The following is a 19,385-nucleotide window of genomic DNA, read 5'->3' as shown; positions in this document are numbered from 1 at the left end:
AAAGTATTTGTAAACAACTGTATTGCCTCTTGTAGCCAACCATAAGTGGAGGCTGTTATATAAACTGATAATGAATGAAAATGTAGTTGTAACAGTTGTAATAATATAAAATATAGGATATAGTCATAATTGTTTACAAATATTTTATATTAATAATCACTTGGTAATAATAAAAAATAGTGTATAACGACATTAAAGGGTGTTAAAAACCATTTATTAAATGTTAGTTAACTGCTTAGAAATTGGTGAACTTAAAATAAAGTGTTACCAGGGCTTAAAAGTATACATATCACATTTTGCTTTATCTTACAAACATAAAACAACACACAAGTTTGTTAATAATCATATGATGAACATTGACACAGGCATACAGTCTTTGCACCTTGCAGCATTTCTTCTAATTAAGAATTTTTTTATGCTTCAGTTGAATGCATTTGTGTACATGCTATTTATAATGAATTAATTGCATTTTATTTTTATATTTTGTCTTTGCATGTCAGGGTCCATGTGCTGGATGTGTTTTTAGGTTTTCTTTTCCTAGTTCCGTGTGTTGTTGGGCAAGTGTATTTTATGATGTTTTACAAGAGAAATACAATAAAATCAATTGCTCTAAATAATAATTTATGATTATTATTAGTTTGAAAGGAAATATATCAAATAATATCGCATTAATCTACTGTCAAAAATGAACGTGTAGCTTTGGTTCGCTCACTCATTCTTTTTAAGTGTGGTACGCTTTTAACATATGATTTCCTACTGTCAACACCCTTAGGCAGCACAGTCTATTTTTGTTTTCTCACATAAAGTAAATCTCAGGCATGATTAAATCAATTAGCCTTGGAATTTTTTATGTAATATCCTACCGGAATAAATCTGAAACCCTAAAATGATCTCGAAATGTTTGGAAGTATCCGGATTGTTCCCGCAAGACCTCGCGTATTGGAGAACATCATCCACATGGTTATAGAAAGGTCCAGAGATATCTAGAACTGTGTAAATCTCGCGATGACTGACGACGAGAAGTCAGTAAGACCACCTTGCTGCTGCAGCTTGCCAGCGCAGATCAGAGACACCGGTAATAGTCAGCGGTGTGGATTATGACTAGAAGTATCTTTACTTAACTCAGCGCAAAACAATTTACTACTCCACCTGACTTTGACATCCTCTTAAAGCTGTAGCAATACCTTTGTTTTATTTTTCTACGTCGCACTGTAGATCACGTTGAAGCCAGAAGACAGACGTATCGCAGAAGATGTCAGTGGTGGGATTTGACTTGGGCTTTCAAAGCTGCTATGTAGCTGTAGCCCGAGCCGGAGGGATCGAGACAGTCGCTAACGAGTACAGCGACAGATGCACACCGTGAGTACTTAAAATATGGATTTTATTTATTGGACGTGTGAGGGATCGGCTACTGAAAAGAGAGGTGTTATTTTCTAACGGTTGTTGTCTCGCCGGTGTTAGGGTAATGCACGTGAATGCTGCTTGACTGACTAGCTACCGTTAGCGCAACTTGTGAGCTGTACTGGCTAATTAATCTTAATTTCAGTGTACGTAAATTAATAAAACATTTTGATGATATGTCAAAGGCGAATGTGAAACCATCTACAATTAATGTTTGACATACACAGCTCGTTCACCCACCAGCTAGCAAGTTAGCTCAGCTTAGTTTTTAACTAACGCTGCTATGCCGTTTGAAAACTGGATTTGGTTGCCCGGCGAACAGGAGCGGGGCGGTGTTTCCCGTCCCACCACCTTTTTAGTTAATGTCGTTCAGCTCTTGAAGGCGAAAGCTCCGACCAACCGGTGTGCCCCGTGTGCCAAAGTGTGCGTCTTGCGTTACCCTCTCGATGACAACAGCAGCCAATCGTTTGTTGGAACATTCTAGCAATTATTGTTGTCCCTTTAAGAGTTCAATGAATTGCCCTAAGGATATATATACTGTTCATACTAACTTATATTAAAAAGAGTATTTTTTTTTTAAAGAATTTTGTCATTAAAGTGTTTTTGTATTATCCAAAGTGCAGCTCATTTGACTGACACGGTACACTTTGTACCCACAGTAGTTGTCGGTCCTGTCATTACATCTAATGAAAAAAAAATCTGAATTAATTTCAAGGGGTCTTTCGGCGGCTTTTGTAAATTGTTAACATTTCTGCATATGCCATCAAGGAGACTATTTCTTTATTAAATATTATATTCCTTTGAAGAGGTGTTACTTTATCTCATGAGATATTTTGCTTTTTATCCCCTTGATTTTATTTTTATTGTATTGGTTTTTGAGCATTGTGAAATTACATTAAATGAATTAAGGCCCTATATTAAGAAGTCTGAAATTCATCATTTCAGAGGAGTGTTTGTAGACTGATTTAAAATAAAAAAATTGTTTATAGCACAGGATGATTTCTCAAACTGGTGGAAAGAAATGAAAGGTCCACAATAAGCGGCTTGAATACATTTTAGTAGAGCTGCAGCAAACAGTTATTTTCACTGTCGATTAACCTGCAAGGGAGTCTCTCAATTAGCTGGTTGGTTGTTTTCACTTATAAAATGTCAAAAACTGTCCATCTCACTTTCCTAGACCCTAAGGTGACATCTTCAGATTGTTGTGTCTTTTTTAGTCTGATGAACAGTACAAAACTCCAAAATATTCATTTATTTTAGCTTTATAAGTGACTTCAATGCTTTATTGAATCTCAAAATAGTTGCAAATTAATTTTCTGTTAATAAGATAATTGAGTAATTGTTTCAGATCTACATTTTAGGCACAGTACTGTCATCAAAGCATCTTTAAAAATCTTGCCTAGAATTATCTGATATCTGTACAATTTTTTTTTTACCCCTGGTGAGAAAAGAAGTTAGAGACATTTAGAAACTAAGATAATACCTGTTTGAAATTTTACAATAAAGTGACTCTGTATGGTAATCCATTGGTAATGTCTGTATCTCCAAGGTGGAGATGTAAACAGGCCCCTTTATGTTAAATTATGACCTTGTTACCATGTTTGAGAAATTATTTTAAAATGAAACCAACATTTTAAAGATAAGGAAATTTGAGGTTTTAGGTTTATTGGCTGTATAGATTAATGAATATATAGACTTGACAGATTTTAAGCAATGATTTTTGGTATCTTTGTTGATTTATTGTTGAAAAGAATAGGGAAGCATTACCTGTTATTTATTTTTCTTTTTTTTGTGAGTTTTACAACCAATCCTGTTTGTAACAGACTAGTTACTACTGAAGCAATCAGTTCATTTATTGGATTAGTCAATGGGCAGAAATATAATAGATTCTAACTTATATAACTTATTACGTAACCGGTTATATCTGAGTACTTTGGAGGTTTTTTTGCTGTTGGTGAGATAAAATATGCAATTTTAAGACATCAATTAGACTATTAAGTCTTGTGATAGAGATGAAATCTCTGATATTTAATAATTAATTAAAATAATAGTTAATTAATTAAAGAGTGATGAACTTTGCCTTTTAGAAGTGTCGTCCTAAAACAAGCCCATAATTTAGTTGAATAATCCTGAAAAGTGTTGTTTCGTAATTTTCCCTCTTTTCCGGTATAATTTTCATCCTTGAGTTAATTTTTTGTATTATATTTTTCCTGCATTATGCCCTTCACGTCACTAAAAATGAGCTTAAAGCCCCACATCATGCAACTTACTACTCTGTTGTGGCCCAGCGCCTGTTCAGTCAGTTTCCTAGGAGACTTCATGTGTTGACCCTTCTTTGACAACACCAACTGCACTTGTGTGTTGACAGTGACTGTAGCTCTGACACCTGTGTTTGATAGGGATGACGATAACAGGCATGTTTAGACCACAACCCGCTGGGATACAAGTGGGCTGACCACACCACTTCAGATTGTGTTTATACAGTATTGAGTGAGCTGTGCTAGATGAATCTTAACAAGCCTGTGTGCAGCCACACTTTTGCTTCAGTTAGGATTCCTTAAAAAAAAAAAAAAAAAAAGAAGCTATGAGCTATTTTGGGTTAAAAAAAACAAAGTTCATATTTTTCTACACAGTGAAAGATTTTACTTTTACATTTGATACTGTTTTGTGTACTTAAATACAAACCAAAACAAACTGGTAGTGTTGCTACTGCAGGCCTGGAAAATGGTCTGTCCAGTTTTATGTGGGTTGGGCTCTGAAATGTCAAGTCATGTGTAGGCATCAGAATGACACCATGTAATAACTAACCTGTCAAACAAATCTGTCTCGATTTGGGATGTATTCACAAATAGATTGATGATTAAGAAGGGCATAGATTGCTTGCTCATAATACAATGTCAGGCTGTAGCTTAACATTTTGTGTTGTTGTCCTCCAGGTCATTTGTATCTTTTGGACCACGAAATCGATCTATAGGAGCAGCTGCAAAGAGCCAGGTAAAATCATTTCAGTCACCCTGTCATCTTCCTCGGAGTTCTTCGCAACTAAATTGGACAAAGAATTGGAAATTGGAAATTGGAAACTGCATCAAGGTTAATGATCATTACTGTAACTTCATGTAACTTTCTTTTATTTTCTTCCTCTTTTGCCTCCGTCATCATATCCAGGTGGTGACCAACTGTAAGAACACAGTGCAGGGCTTTAAGCGATTCCATGGCAGGACGTTCTCAGACCCGTACGTCCAGTCAACCAAGTCTAACTTGGTGTATGACCTGGCACAGATGCCCTCTGGATCCACTGGTATAAAAGTAAGATTGAGGATATTAAGGTGCTCCTTTTTTTTATTTAAGAACAGATTGTCGAAGTAAGACTGAATAAGCGGGGTGTTGTCCTGAATTTATCAGCGGTACTGTTCACTGAACTAGGCCAATTGAAAATAAAACAGTGACAGTCATAAGAAATCTAACAGAGAAATAGCACAGAAAAGAGAGGGGAAGCACAGAAAACACGGAAGCTTATTCCTGACCATATTGCTTTATCCACTGTTACATGCTGTGCTCCAAGAAGTGCCTCACGTAATGCTCTTTCCTCTGAATCATAACTCTTCTGCTTTATCTTCCATTCTACCATGTCCTCTATGCTTTTATGTTTTTATAACGGCCTCTGCTGCCTCTCCCTTAAGTAGTTAATGTATATTTACCTTCTAGGCATTTTGTCTCTTACGACAATATTCTTACTGCATTATCTCCCTGAACCTTGCACTTATCTGAACGCCTGAATGTGAAAAATTTTATTAAATTCTGGTGCCATTAGATAGCTGGTTTAAGATCTGAAACATATACAAATTTCTTGCAAGGAAGCAGATGAGTGCCTGGCTGGCACACTGCAAACACACAACCCGGCATGTTGTTATGTCCCTCTGGGGATAATTAATGTGAGTCCTCAGGACGAACGAGAGTAGAAGCATCAACTTGTTTTGCTGCAAAATAAATCCTCGTATTAAGATTTTCAGGTTATATATTTACATATTTTATTACATCTGGATATTTTTCTTAGCACTTTGGGAATGAATCGTCTTGCTGGGGCCTGTTTTGTGAGCACCCTGCCTGTTAAAATGCCTTAAATGAAACTGTGCTAGCTTTATTTATCGGTGTTTAAATGCACTACCTGTTCTTAGCAATTTAAACAAATTGTCTCGAGAGTAATCATCTTCCTAATTCCCCTCAACTCTAGGTGATGTACATGGAGGAGGAGAGAGTGTTCAGCATCGAGCAGGTCACTGGCATGCTGCTGACCAAACTGAAGGAGACTGCTGAAAGTGCACTGAAGAAACCAGTTGCAGATTGTGTCATCTCTGTAAGCATTCCTGCAGACAGCAGGGTGTCTGAAAATCCATAAAACCTCTTAAATAGATTTGTCAGTTGCTGTGCATTACTTTTCTTATGAAAAACTGTCGGCTTATCCATAACCAACTGGATTTTTTTTTTTTAACGCTTATTTTTGTGGCAACAAATCTTATCTAATTGCTTTTAGATGTGTAAGGCGGTGTTAGTTCACTTGTTGGATCCCTGCATGCGGCTTATTTAAAGACGTGACGTTGCACTGACTTCAAGATACCTTTGTCTCACTTTACGTCATGCACTTTATGCCATTCTCTGTACCTAGATGGAATACTGCGTTGCATTGACATCCTGCTATTTTGAATGGCAGCTATTAATGTCATCCTCTTGCATTTTCAAGGACTTTGGGTAAAATTAAAAAAGGCAAGTGAAAGCTGCCTCCACGGTGTGTCAATGCATTACCACCTGTTCGCGTGACATGTTGAGCTCTAAACACTTAACCAGATGTCTTGTCTGAAAGCTTTATTTCCTCTCTTGCACCTTGTTGGTGAAGAGTGGGAAGTGTGTGTGTTTCTTTCTCTGCTCAGTATATGAAATCACCGACAGCGCCTGTTATGTAATGTTACAGATCTCACACATGGGCTGTTACTTTTACTGGGCCTAAATCTACAGTTTACATCAGCCCTAGAGATGGATAATGTGTTATTATTACTGTGGCCAATAGCTAATTTTAGCCCTTGAGCTTTTCCACAAGGAGATGTTTTGTTTTGGCACCCGGAGTAACTAAAACGGTAATGTTATCCAGACATCTTGTGATGCAGGCGATTCATGCATCATTAGTGTTCGTGAGTTACAGCTTTAGGACATTTTGGTATGTTATCAGTGCCTTATAGTAATACCATGTACATATATTTTTTTCATTATTGGTAGTTCCGTTCAAATCCCTCATTCTGACACTCTCAAGGTTCGTATCTTCACTCCCTGAAACTCATTAATCCTTTGTATTAATGCTGTATTTTTTTCCCCCCTCCCAGGTCCCGAGCTATTTCTCTGATGCAGAGAGGTCGTCTGTCATTGATGCGGCTCAGATCGCAGGCCTAAACTGTCTACGACTAATGAATGAGACCACAGCAGGTACATGGAGACCCAGTAAACTCTGTGCAGGACAGGCAACGTCTGAATCATTTTGACTGGTTATCCCTTATTGATATTTTTAGCCACACAAGGGAATTATAACACTGCCATGAAATAACATCAAATGCTATTTTGTGAGAGATCTGTTGTTTTCATCTCCTGAAACAGTCGCTTCTATTAAAGAAGATGCGAGAAAGTAGTTGAAAGGAGTTGTCAATTTCTGGCCTAGTATACGGCTAAACGTTGTCACTAAATTATTCTTGAGTTTGAACCATGCTACGACTGAAAATCCATGTTAATATCACATTGCTGCTACAGTATATTTTCATAAAAATGCAGAAACTCTGATTCGTGTTCCAGTTGGTAACTATCCCATCAGATACAGTGAAACAGATGGATGTCATAAAGCTAGGCCTACATTGTATTCATTTGTATTTATTCCCATTCTGGTAGTGACACTTTTCTGTAGATCTGACATAGTTCAGCATAGTACAGTTGAAATACAGCATGCTAATTAGCAAACTGGTACAGAGGTGAGCACAAACTAATACCGATTTATGCCTGTTGTGCAGTGACTCTGGCATATGGCATCTACAAGCAGGACCTGCCAGCTCCAGAGGAAAAGCCCAGGATAGTGGTGTTTGTGGACCTGGGCCACTCCGGTTACCAGGTGTCAGTTTGTGCCTTCAACAAGGGAAAGCTCAAGGTGAGTAATGAATAATTTGTGTCCATTTTGAAAAGCAATACAGAAGGGGAAATTTTTTAGGGCAGGTTTTGAGGATACAGAACACTGTAGGTTCTTGTCAGGTTTGACAACAAGTTGGGTAAAAAAAAAGTTTTCCCCTCATTATTTGCACAGACAAACAGAACAGGGGACCAGTGCTGGCTAGCAACGGTTTGTAATCACTTGTTCATGATCAGTTTGATTAGGTGTAACGAAGGAGGAAACCTCTGAGTTGAAAACATTCAATCAGAAGACGCATACATTAAACCTAAATGTTGTACATGTTATTGCTTATTAGGAAGGCACTTTCTCCAAACACAGTCTGTGGGCTGCCCTGCATCCTACCCCAGTTCCTAACCAGCAAGCTATTTGTTTAAAAAAAAACCCAAAAACAAATAAAAAACTTTATACCAGCCAACTCCTCCATAGCCTCAGATCCCAGACCTGGAACGACCTGCCTGAGGAAATCCGGTTGGCCGTGTCAGTGACATCTTTTCAACTCATTCACAAAACATACTTTTATCAGCCTATCCTGATTTTACTTGAATTTTTACTTTATTATATTTGTGTTTTTATTCTGTTTATTCCTCTTTTTACATTTTCTTTTATCTCACACCACTGGAATTGGGTTTGTCTTTTTATCTTTCCCCTTATGATTTTGCTGCCCCATTGTAGAACTCTGTAACTTGATTTTGTTTTTAATTTACTGCCACGTGTTAAGCACTTTGTAACTTTTGAAAAGTGCTCTACAAATAAAGATTGTTGTTATTATTATTATTATTATTATTATTAATGTTACAGACATCCTAGAAATACAGGTAGGCAGTCATATAGTAAAGTATAGTAAGTATTTATCAAGGTATTTATCCACTAGTTTAATAAACCCTTCTCTCCCTCCACCATCAGATCCTGGCTACAGCGTTTGATTCAGAGCTCGGCGGGAAGGACTTTGACGACATCCTGGTCAACCACTTCTGTGAGGAGTTTGGGAAGAAGTACAAGCTGGACGTCAAGTCCAAGCCCCGGGCGCTGGTGCGGCTCTATCAAGAGTGTGAGAAGCTCAAGAAGCTGATGAGTGCCAACTCCTCCGACCTGCCTCTCAACATTGAGTGCTTCATGAACGACATCGACGTTTCCAGCAAACTTAACAGGTGAGCTGCAAAGTTACTTTGATAATTAAAAGGACAAAGCCTGCTAGCAACAGTAGCTATAACAAAAATCATCAATGAGGGCTCAAGAAACACTTAATTAATTGGATTGTTAGACTGTTGCTTTATATTAACCAGTGAAAATAAAGCTACTTGTCTGCTTCATTTATAGATAATGTGGAACTTTTGCGGTTTTTTAGAGTATCCTTTTCATTGGACTAGTATAAGAATGTTAAAGTGTGCTGTTATAGTTAGGCGCAAATTAAAAATTGTTTTGATGAAGTTAGTAATTACTCCAAAATACTCAGCATCCATTTGCCTGTCACACAGTTAGTTTCTCTGCACATGTGGGTTTTTTCCTGGGTATGTGTGAGTGTGCATCTATTAATAATCTATGACCATGTATCCCCAGAGGTCAGTTTGAGGAGATGTGTGCGGGGCTGCTGGCCAAAGTAGAGGGTCCCCTGCGCAGTGTCATGGAACAAGCCAGTGAGTACATTTGACTTTAATAGCAGCTGGACTATCCCCGTAAGCACATGCACACTCACATAGACAAGGTTGACTTATTTGCTTTGCTGAGACAGCCCTTCCCTCCGGACACTGGCAACATGCCTGCCTCCCTTTAATCCCTCCTTTCTTTCTGTCTATCTCTGCTTGCTCTTGCTCGTCCAGTCTGAGCAGTAATATGGCTAAAAATAACAAAACGATATCAGATTATATCAGGTTTGCCATTTTAAATAGGTGCTAAATGTTATTGTACACACAGACTTACCTTCCATTAAGACTCAGGTACTGTTCACACTCAACACACTGAACAATTTGCCATTGTACTTAATGAGAGGGTTTTGGAAAGTGAAGCTGTGAGTGTCTAAACTTAAGGAGCCTATTTTGTGTCATCCTTATCTCCTGCTTCCTGTATCCAGAGCTGAAGAAGGAAGATATCTATGCAGTGGAGATCGTCGGGGGTGCCTCCAGAATCCCTGCCATCAAAGAGCGAATCAGCAAATTCTTTGGCAAGGAGCTGAGCACCACCCTGAATGCGGATGAGGCCGTAGCTAGAGGCTGTGCACTGCAGGTACAGCTCACCTGTCATGACTAACACTTTGTACCTGTTAGTGACTCACACAGCAGACTCACTTTCTGGCAGCTGAGATAAGAGAGCAAATCACACACATCTATACACACAGACATACTTATTTGTTGTTGGATGCAGTATTTGCGTAGTACAAAAAGTTAACATTTTGTAACATGTAACATGTTGCTTTCCAATTCATTTGATTTATATCAGCTGAAAAAAAACAAAACAAAACACGTTTTTCTGATAGCGGCCTCGCAAATACAAACTAAATCTTTTGCTCTTGAATAAGAAAGCAACTTAAAGACAAAACGTTGAGCTTTGGTAACGTGGGATTTGTATTTTTCCTCTCTACTCCTCAGTGTGCTATCTTGTCACCAGCGTTCAAAGTCAGAGAGTTCTCCATTACAGATGTTGTCCCCTACTCCATCTCCCTAAAATGGAATTCAGCCGCAGAAGAAGGCCTGAGGTATGATCTCTGTCAATGTCACCTGAGAACATCTAATAAGGAAATGCAGTTAGGACTTAGGACACTTTACTTGCCGTTTGGATCCCACTGAGAAAATGGGGCACAATAGGCTTTACCGGCTGCTTTACTGTAGATACTTATATCAGTGGACTCCCTCACATGTGGAACTTGATGGTCCAAACAGCATGGTCTTTGGGCTTTAATGTAGTAAGAGTTGTCATGTAAGGCCTTATAGTTTTAAAATGTCTTGAATGCAACTACTATAACAGTTAAATATGTTGTCCCCTGTGCTATGATATATTAATCCCGTTATACTGTAGGTCTCATGCATACTACTAATGGCAATTGCCACATCGATATAAAACCCTGATCTAAGTTGTAAGATTCTGTTTATGGAAACTTTCCTTGTCTCATTGACCTCCTCCTGCTGTGTTTTCACAGTGATTGCGAAGTTTTCCAAAAGAACCATGCGGCGCCCTTCTCCAAAGTTTTGACCTTCTACCGGAAAGAGCCCTTTACCCTTGAAGCTTACTACAACAACCCCAAGGAGCTGCCCTACCCCAACACCACTATAGGTAATGCAAGTTCAAAGTTGTAAGATTTCACTACTTGTAAGCGATAAGTGGTCAAAATGAATATGGACATTAAGTATGGAGTCAGTCCTTTTTTATTTAATAAAAAAAGTCCACATTTAATGAAAAAGCTGTAGATATAACTGAAAAATGGTTTCTCAAAATGTTTTGTATTTATTAATTCAATCTGCAGTTTGTAATATAAGCCTAAATCCAAAGTGTTCCAGTTATAAGTAATGGACAGTTAATTTTTAACTTTGACATATGCTCTTGCGCCATGCTAGATTTATTAGCTCCTAGTTTTGAGTGATTGCAGTTAGTTTTGCAGATAGAATGATGCCAGCCATTAAGTATGTATACAGTAATCAATTTATTCAGCTTTTAGTTACAAGATGTTTGTTATCATGTTGATGAAAGCTATAACATGTTCTATAACATTGTAACTACTTACTCTTTTTTTTTTTTTTTCCAGAAAATGAAATGATTATCTTTTCCTGTTATTCAACGTAGCTTCCTGAGCGTATTTAGCTATTTTATGTGTATTGGACTTCTACGCCCTCCCTCGTTGATAGAATCGTAGAGATTTTCACCTATTCTAACCTTACGCCCTTTCCTTCGCCCTGCAGGCCAGTTCCTGATCCAGAATGTGGTTCCTCAGGCGTCTGGGGAGAGTGCAAAAGTCAAGGTGAAAGTTCGGGTTAACGTTCACGGTGTGTTCAGTGTATCCAGCGCGTCGCTCGTAGAGGTCGTAAAAACAGCCGAGGGGGAGGAGCCGATGGAGACGGACCAGGCAGTGAAGGAAGAGGAGGTGGGTATTGGCACTGGGTGGATGAGACTAATGACATACTGTGTGTTTGTGTGTTTGTGAGAGAAAGAAATGAGAGGTACTCCTGGCTTGGTGTATGCTGTTTGCTTTGTTTCACACCAGACATCCCATTCACAAAGTATGTCATTCTGGCCACACCCTGGTTTTTAATAGTCAGTCTTATCATCACCGTGGAATTTTGATGTCTTGCCCTAACAAGCTTAAGACAGCTTCAAGGGGTTGTATCCATTTCTCTCCAGTGCCTCTTTGTAATTTGTTTGGCATTTTATTTCGGGTTGTTTGTCACGATCTGCACTGCAGAGCCAAGGGTTGGACCACATTTGCGGTCATTTGGCCTTTTTCTCCCCCAAAATAATGTGACTCTAAAAGCAATGGGTATAAACTCATGAGAATGAATGATATCAAACACCAAATTCGCCTGCTGCAAATATTACCTAATGAGAGGTTTAAACACACAATTGAGACTGAGTCCAAGACGTTTTAATTCCGTTGGGAGTTTGTGGTGTGATGAAAGGCAGCGAACACAAAAGGCAGTCTCTTCTGAAAGGAAGGAAAATAACGTCAAATCTTGAACAAGGCTCAAACAGAAATGGACAACCAAAAGGATTTGCAAAAACCCATTGAATCTCATCAAGTCTGTGTCAGTGTTACAACTTAGAAATGCATTGGTGTTTCTCCGTGACATTTGGTGTTGACTCAAGCTGTCTGAACCCAGAGTTTGGGTAAAAAAAAAAACAGCCACAAGATGGCATATGTAATATCATTTATGTATGTATTTTCTTTTGTTACCGTGTGTCAGAACAAAATGCAGGTGGACCAGGAGGATCAGAAACTTCAGGCTGGAGACAACGGAGACAAGAAATCAGAGACGGAGGAAATGGAGGTAACCTTGTGCTGGGCAATACGGCAATCTCTACGCAATATTTTTATGATATTATATATAGCAGAATCACACTGCTTTCTGCAAACAGCTAGGCAAGGGGCAACCTAAACAGCAAGTCAACTCGGAAAGGAACACGTACAAAGTCGAGGAGAGCTGGAAGATGTTAAAGTGGAAGATTAGTGTGGTTGCCAATTCAGTGAAAATGGAGAAATAACATCAGTGTGACCAATAACAAGCGCAGGTTCAACAAAAGCTTTACGTCTTTGTAGACAGGAAAAATATTCCAGTGTGTCAGCATTTTTGGTGTTTCATCAAAAATGCTCACTACAAACTAAGTCAAAGACAAATTCCTATGTTGCGTAAAAGGTCAACATTGCCTAAGTGTGTTGTTTTAGCAAGTCTTGATAAGGTATTTCTGAGAAATCGGGGACCCTAAAGTGTTCTAAAACAGAGCTCTGCAGGTGAAAGAGGCAATGAAATGTAAAAACGATCACATTAAATATTTTATAGCAGCGTAAACAGAACAGAATAAATATAAGCAGAACAAACAATCCTCAAAAGTTTATTGTTTGGCAGATTCAAAAGAAGTTAAATATGTGGGAAACTCAAGGCCCTGAAACTTTTTCAGGATCAGGACAGAAAACATTACACTTGGTTGATATCGTCATTAGTTCTTCTAATCAGTAAATTTAACTACAAATTTATTATTGTGTTAACATTTTCAGCCATATCGCCCAGCACTAAGGTAACCGTTGCATTAAGGATACTAAACTTTTTATTAACGTAATGTTTAACACTGGTTGATTAGCATACGACAGAAGATCCTGTTGTGCGTTATCACACACACATATTATAGAAAGAATTTACTGTATTTAAACATATAAGGGATTTGGAATGTTTGTATTACTCCTTGTTGTGGTAGACTGTGTATTTTTATTCAAAGAAATGTTTTGGTGAGTTCAAGGGAAATTTGATGTATTCACACAAAAGAAGCATATTCTAGTCTAACAGCGACCCCCTGCAAATTTAAAGTGACTGTAAAAAAAGCCAAAACGAATATTTGCTCCAAATAAAAGGTGGAGCTTGACAGATCCCACTGTCTAGTGGAAAATTACTGAAGCTGACTGAAGTCACACAAAGTTTTATGGGGTGGAGGCATCTTTTTGAGAATAGCAATATCCATCATATCGACTGCCATTGAACTTTTTCAAACATGTATCCTCGGATTCACCACTTATCCACTTACCTAAAGCACATGCAACTTCTACATTTAACATGTCCTTCCCCCACTAGAGCAGCTGCATTTTCCCAGACTAAAGAAGTTTTTATCCCTCCTTTTTCAGACAACTACAGAGGACGCCAAGCAGGAGAAGAAAAACGACCAGCCCCCCCAGGCGAAGAAACCCAAAGTGAAAACGAAGACAGTAGAGCTGCCCATAGAGAACAACTTGCACTGGCAGCTGTCCAGTGACGTACTAAATATGTTTGTGGAGAATGAGGTAATGCTCTAAAAATCACCAGGAATATCTAGCGCACGCGCACACACACACACACACACACACACACACACACACAATATTTGGCCAAGCAATGTTCTAGTGAGACCTACTGGTCCTGGTTTTAATTTAGAACAAAAAACGAATAACTGTTGGTCACTTTATAATTTCTTTATATATTATAATAGCTGTGGTTCATCTGATGATATGATGATATGATTCTCTAAAACCACTTCTAATTAAAAACTTGATCTTACACTTGTGCATGAAGGTCTTCTTACTCAAAATCTTAATTTTGTTTAATTTTAAGTACTACAACATGACTAACATTTCACCAAGGTTTCTGTCGGTCTTATTCTTATTTTATATATTAAAGGTAGACTATGTATTTTTTAAAAATTACATTCTAGATCTATATATGACTCAAATATTAATTACATTTTCTGTGTTCATCCGTCCTCAAGTGGTTTGATGTCCTGTATTCACTGTGTGCGTGTGTGCGCACTGCAACACTTCAGCTGAGTGACTAGCAACACATTCACTGTGACTCTTCCAGGGAAAGATGATCATGCAGGATAAGCTGGAGAAGGAGAGGAACGATGCAAAGAACAATGTAGAAGAGTACGTGTACGACATGAGAGACAAGCTGCACGGCATCCTGGAGAAGTTTGTGAATGAAGCTGTGAGTGTAGACCACTTGAGTCCTCTAGATGGCGATATAACACATGTTAACAGACACTAATCTTCTCAGTAGAGATGAGCAATTAGCAACACTTTTAACTTTTAATGGGTTTAAACCTCAACTACAGATCTACTGGACATATATCAAGCTTTTAACTGTTGATGTGTGTAAATTGTGAACTTAACCTAAGCTTCCGTACAACATGTAGGATCGTGACGCATTCTCATTAAAACTGGAGGACACAGAGAACTGGCTGTATGAAGACGGAGAGGACCAGCAGAAACAAGTCTACATTGACAAACTGGCTGAACTGAAGGTAACCGGGCATGCATGCATTGTATGTCTGGGCAGGTTTTACGAAGTGAAATAGCAATATTCCCATTTAAAAGGTTACTTGGATATTTTAAGAAGACATTAAATGGTTCATTGTACGGATTTGGGACTTGTGTTCAGAGTAACAGGTGGCAGTGACAGTACCAAGGATGCAGGCAATAATTAATTAATGTTGTTAAGGTTTAAACATGGAGTTAACTATTTAAGGGGCTTGTTGCAGGCTCTCTGGGGTGCGCGATACATGTTTATCTGCTGTATTCTTTGTGAAGTCCCAAACAGTAGAAAGCTGATATTCTTGATTCATTTTTTTTAAATCAGACAGTGACTTTTATATTTTAAACAACTGACAACTAGGTTAATAATATTTAATAACTGGTTCATTTTTTTATCTACTGATGGGGAAAAAAAAAAAAACTGGAATAACTCTTGTTTCTTCAGTTTTTTGTCTTGCTGGCTGACTGGCGAACTAAACAGGATGTTCCTCTCTACAGAAAATGGGCCAGCCTATCCACGAGAGATACATGGAAGCTGAGGAGAGGCCAAAAGCCTATGAGGATCTTGGCAGACAAATACAGATGTACATGAAGATCATTGAAGCTTACAGGGCAAAGGTAACCTAGCACAGAGAGCAAGTTTGTTGGCTTATTAAAGTGATTGTTTAGTTAGATAATGTTGGTGATGTATTAGAAAGGCAGCTCTCATTGACTTTATTAATTCTACTTCAGAAGTGAAATGTAAATATATACAGCACTGAGATTGCTTGAAAGCAGTTTTGGGTGATTGTAGTTTAGATTATCATCACTTCCATTTATATCTCATTCACTAGCCAATAAGAGCAATCACAAAACAGGTGTCATAAATTACCCGCTCTTGTACCAACAGGACGAGCAGTACAATCACCTGGATGAGCTGGAGGTGACTCGGGTGGACAAGCAGGTGAACGACGCCATGGTCTGGATGAACAGCAAGATGAACCAGCAGAACAGTCAGGACCTCACACTGGAACCAGTGGTAAAAGTTCAGGAGATCAAGGCCAAGACTAAGGTACTGAGAGAGCGTTGAACGCACTACATGCCAAAAAAGCCCAGGTAGATTGTTACTAGGGGCCTCGCAAAGCCAGTCTGACAGCCCCACTGTAGTCACTGTAGGGCTGGGTAAGCATTTTGTTGGGTTTAGGGAAATGGGATTCACACCAAATCCACTCCCTGTAGCTTTGCGATTAGTCTGGTTTCATGCAGCCTTAATATCTAACACTGACACGAGTGAAATTAAAAGGGAGCGGAGAAATGAAAACAGCACCTACTTGCTCAGAGGGACCATAAGTAGAGCTTTTTTTTTTTTTCATGTTGTCGTCTTTGTACACAAGAATGCAACTTGTAAGCACTCTGTGCCACGGCAACTAATTAAGGTAGTGTAGGATGGTATGACCCCCCCCAACGTTTTGCTCAAAGCGGCAGAATATGTTGACACCACACAACCAATGGTCGAACAACTGCCGCCCCACAAAAACCGCTTTCAATCTCTAATGGTGTGTTCACACACACAGACACAAATTAGATTGCAGTATCTGCCCTCTAATGAATATGTGGTCCTGGGGACGTGTAGTGTTGAGCACGTAATTTACGTACTCCATCCGGACTGCTGTTTCTGACGTCTCTGCTGCTGCCAGACACAGTAACAATGTCATCGATTAGTTTCCACACGTCGTTCTTCTTTTTTATGCCCTGGTAACAAACTCTAAAGACACAACAGAGAGAATTGGGAAGCCGGAGACCAGACAGTCAGCTTTTCCTCTGTGTTGTTTATAGCTTGTTCTCAGAGCGGAGTGAAGTAGTGAACAAATCTGTATTACGTTTCCTCTGGAAACAAAACTAGCCCTGCTGCAATCTTGTAGTAGCGGCAAATTGTGTGAAATAGTAAAACAAGTCTTCATTGTACAAATTGGTCGTAGAAATTGACTTAACTTCGTTTAAAGCTCTGACCAAATGAGCAACAATGGCGTCTGGAAAAAGTTACTTTCTATCCTTCTTCTAACAAATGCTTTCTCTTTCCCTGTTCAGGAGCTTTATTCCACCTGCAACCCAGTGGTGTCCAAACCCAAGCCCAAGGTGGAGCCTCCTAAAGAGGAGAAGACAGAGAATGGACCAGTCAATGGGCAGGAGGGAACAGAGAGCCAGCCATGCAACCCGGACAAAGCCACTTCTGCAGGGACGGAACAGGAAACGGCGGAGAACAAGCTCCCTGAAATGGACATTGACTAACTGTTGCAGCTGCCGCCCCTGAGCTTCACCTCCGTCTGTCCTGCTACTCGTCCCCGATTCTATTGTTCTTATGAGATTGTTATTGATGACACAGTAGCCTCTCTCTCTCTCTCTCTCGCTCTCTCTCTCTCTCTCGAAGACACAGACAGCAGCATCCCTAATCAATACTGTTCATCAGTCGACCTCCTCGGCATGTCATTTCTCATTTTCTTAGATGAATACAAAAATATTGCATCATATTAATATTGAATGGACTACTTTATGACATAAAAGTTGTGAGTGTGGGATGGAAACTGCTTTCTCTGTGTTTTCTTTGATGGCCATTATGTTTAAGATTGTTTTTATTTAGCAGCTCCTGAGCATTTAAACTAAGAATGTCAGATTTGGAGAACTGTAAGCAAAGTGGTTCTGCAGAAGAAAACTAGTAATAAAAAAGGATTCACGAAAATGTAAAATATTGCAGTATGTCTAAATAAGGTATAGATACAGTGGCACTTGTAAACGAACATGGATGGTTCCAAATTGTACAAGACAAATATTGCATTTTTTCACTATAAATAATTGTAATGGCTGGATTATTATGTATTTAGTTTTAAAAGGAAAGACGGAGTTTTTGAGTTTACTTGTACTGTATGTTGAAACTAGATACTACAAGTTACTGTCATGCAGTATTTCATTGTTTGGCTTTTCTCATTCAAAAGCAATGGTCCGTTGGTTGTTCTCTGGTAGCCTTGTATTGTTTTTTCTACTTAACAGTGTGAATGCTGGTCTAACAAATCACCTCTGGGTGCTGCTGTTGTTGCCACATCACCAAAAAAAAAAAAAGCAAAAATAAATCTTGACCAAAAAAAAAAAAGCATACGATGTGAGAAATGGCTTATTGACAAGGAATATTCATGTATTATTATTAGCGAACACAGTGGCTATCACTTTCTTTGTTGTCTGACAAGATGAATGGAGGTTTCATATTATGGTTGGTTGTGAATACCCTACAACAACCTGTAACTTTGGAAAATCTTTGTAGACATTTGCTTTTGAGATTGTGCCTTTCATTTGTTGTCCCGAAAGGACACCTTTTAGTGACAGTATAGATATGGTAACTATAACATAGTACTTATTAATTGTGTAGGGTCCTTGCTCTACCTTAGTTGGTAAATTTGATAGTTGATTAAAAACTTGAGTAATTTTTCAAGCAAGAAAGATGTCCTGGTTGCAGTGTCTCAAATGTGAATACTTGCTGGTTTTCGTAGTCCTCCTTGATAGTTATTAACTCAGACAAAGCAGTTGAACCATGTCAGCCTTGGCAAGTGGGACAATGAGATGTGCATTTCTCATCAATGATTAAGCAATAATAATTTATGGCAGATTTAGCGACTAATAAAATATTTGTTAGTTGCTGTCCTACCACTCAGCAAAATATGTTAAAAAAAAAAAAAAAATCTTTGTAGGTCATGCATTCCTAGTACCCCAGAAGGCCAGTGGTGCAGGGTGTACTTGGATCCTGAAACAAGTAAAAGTCCTGTACTCAAAATGTTACTTAATTAAGAGTACAAAATCTATCAGAAAAATACATTTGAAGTATCAAAAGTGAAAGTACTAATTCTGCCGATTGGCCCTTTTCAGTGTTTAATTATTATATACTGTATACTATATAATTGGGATGTTATTGATGCATTCACATGTAAGCTGTGGGTAAGTTTAAATACTTTATATGCTGCTGGGCAGTTGAATCTAAAAGAATTACAGTGTATTTGTTAATCACATATTTTTTTAATCTAAAATCTGGGACTGCAAAGTAACTCCAGCTTGGCTCGGTGGCGTGTTGGCCACTTTATAACCATTGGCGACCGAATGCCTCAGTTTCGGAGTCAAAACTCGGGAGTCAAATCAGTCTAATCGGAATACACAGACATGATTACACACATTTTTTTTTGTTTTTTGTCTTATCCATATATCCGTTTAGAAATCATAGAAAAAAAAGACGCTCTTAATAACCGAAGAACTTGCCTGAGAATCGTCACGTTTTTAGTTTTTCTGAAGTGT

The 19,385-nt window shown here is 38.6% G+C and overlaps 1 protein-coding gene across 2 annotated transcripts; it reads left to right on the top strand.

Annotated features, from left to right (window-relative positions):
• The first annotated feature begins 1,001 nt into the window (after window positions 1–1,001).
• On the top strand, window positions 1,002–18,167 carry hspa4a (heat shock protein 4a). 2 transcript variants are annotated; one of them, XM_040150477.1, is made up of 20 exons: window positions 1,002–1,075; window positions 1,216–1,359; window positions 4,338–4,395; window positions 4,567–4,707; window positions 5,633–5,755; window positions 6,774–6,873; window positions 7,446–7,579; window positions 8,504–8,748; window positions 9,158–9,234; window positions 9,669–9,820; window positions 10,183–10,289; window positions 10,731–10,864; window positions 11,488–11,669; window positions 12,487–12,570; window positions 13,914–14,069; window positions 14,623–14,748; window positions 14,957–15,064; window positions 15,573–15,692; window positions 15,964–16,125; window positions 17,142–18,167. In XM_040150477.1, the coding sequence occupies exons 2-20, from the start codon at window positions 1,253–1,255 to the stop codon at window positions 17,340–17,342; spliced, it is 2,517 nt and encodes an 838-aa protein (XP_040006411.1). In that variant the 5' UTR covers window positions 1,002–1,075; window positions 1,216–1,252; the 3' UTR covers window positions 17,343–18,167. The 2 variants fall into 2 exon arrangements, with proteins under 2 accessions (XP_040006411.1, XP_040006410.1); XM_040150476.1 differs by having other exon boundaries at window positions 1,042–1,359.
• The last annotated feature ends 1,218 nt before the right edge of the window (window positions 18,168–19,385 follow it).

The sequence above is a fragment of the Xiphias gladius genome, chromosome 17 (assembly GCF_016859285.1).
Source record: "Xiphias gladius isolate SHS-SW01 ecotype Sanya breed wild chromosome 17, ASM1685928v1, whole genome shotgun sequence".
NCBI classification, from domain to species: Eukaryota; Metazoa; Chordata; class Actinopteri; order Istiophoriformes; family Xiphiidae; genus Xiphias; species Xiphias gladius.
The sequence above is the reverse complement of the archived record's forward strand: the minus strand, read 5'-3'. Positions and strand labels throughout refer to the sequence as shown.

Coding starts and splice junctions, on each gene's coding strand:
- hspa4a (XM_040150477.1), top strand. CDS start 1,253: ATGTCAGTGGTGGGATTTGACTTGGGCTTTCAAAGCTGCTATGTAGCT. Junction 1,360..4,337: donor TACAGCGACAGATGCACACC/GTGAGTACTTAA, acceptor GTTGTCCTCCAG/GTCATTTGTATCTTTTGGAC. Junction 10,290..10,730: donor GCCGCAGAAGAAGGCCTGAG/GTATGATCTCTG, acceptor GTGTTTTCACAG/TGATTGCGAAGTTTTCCAAA.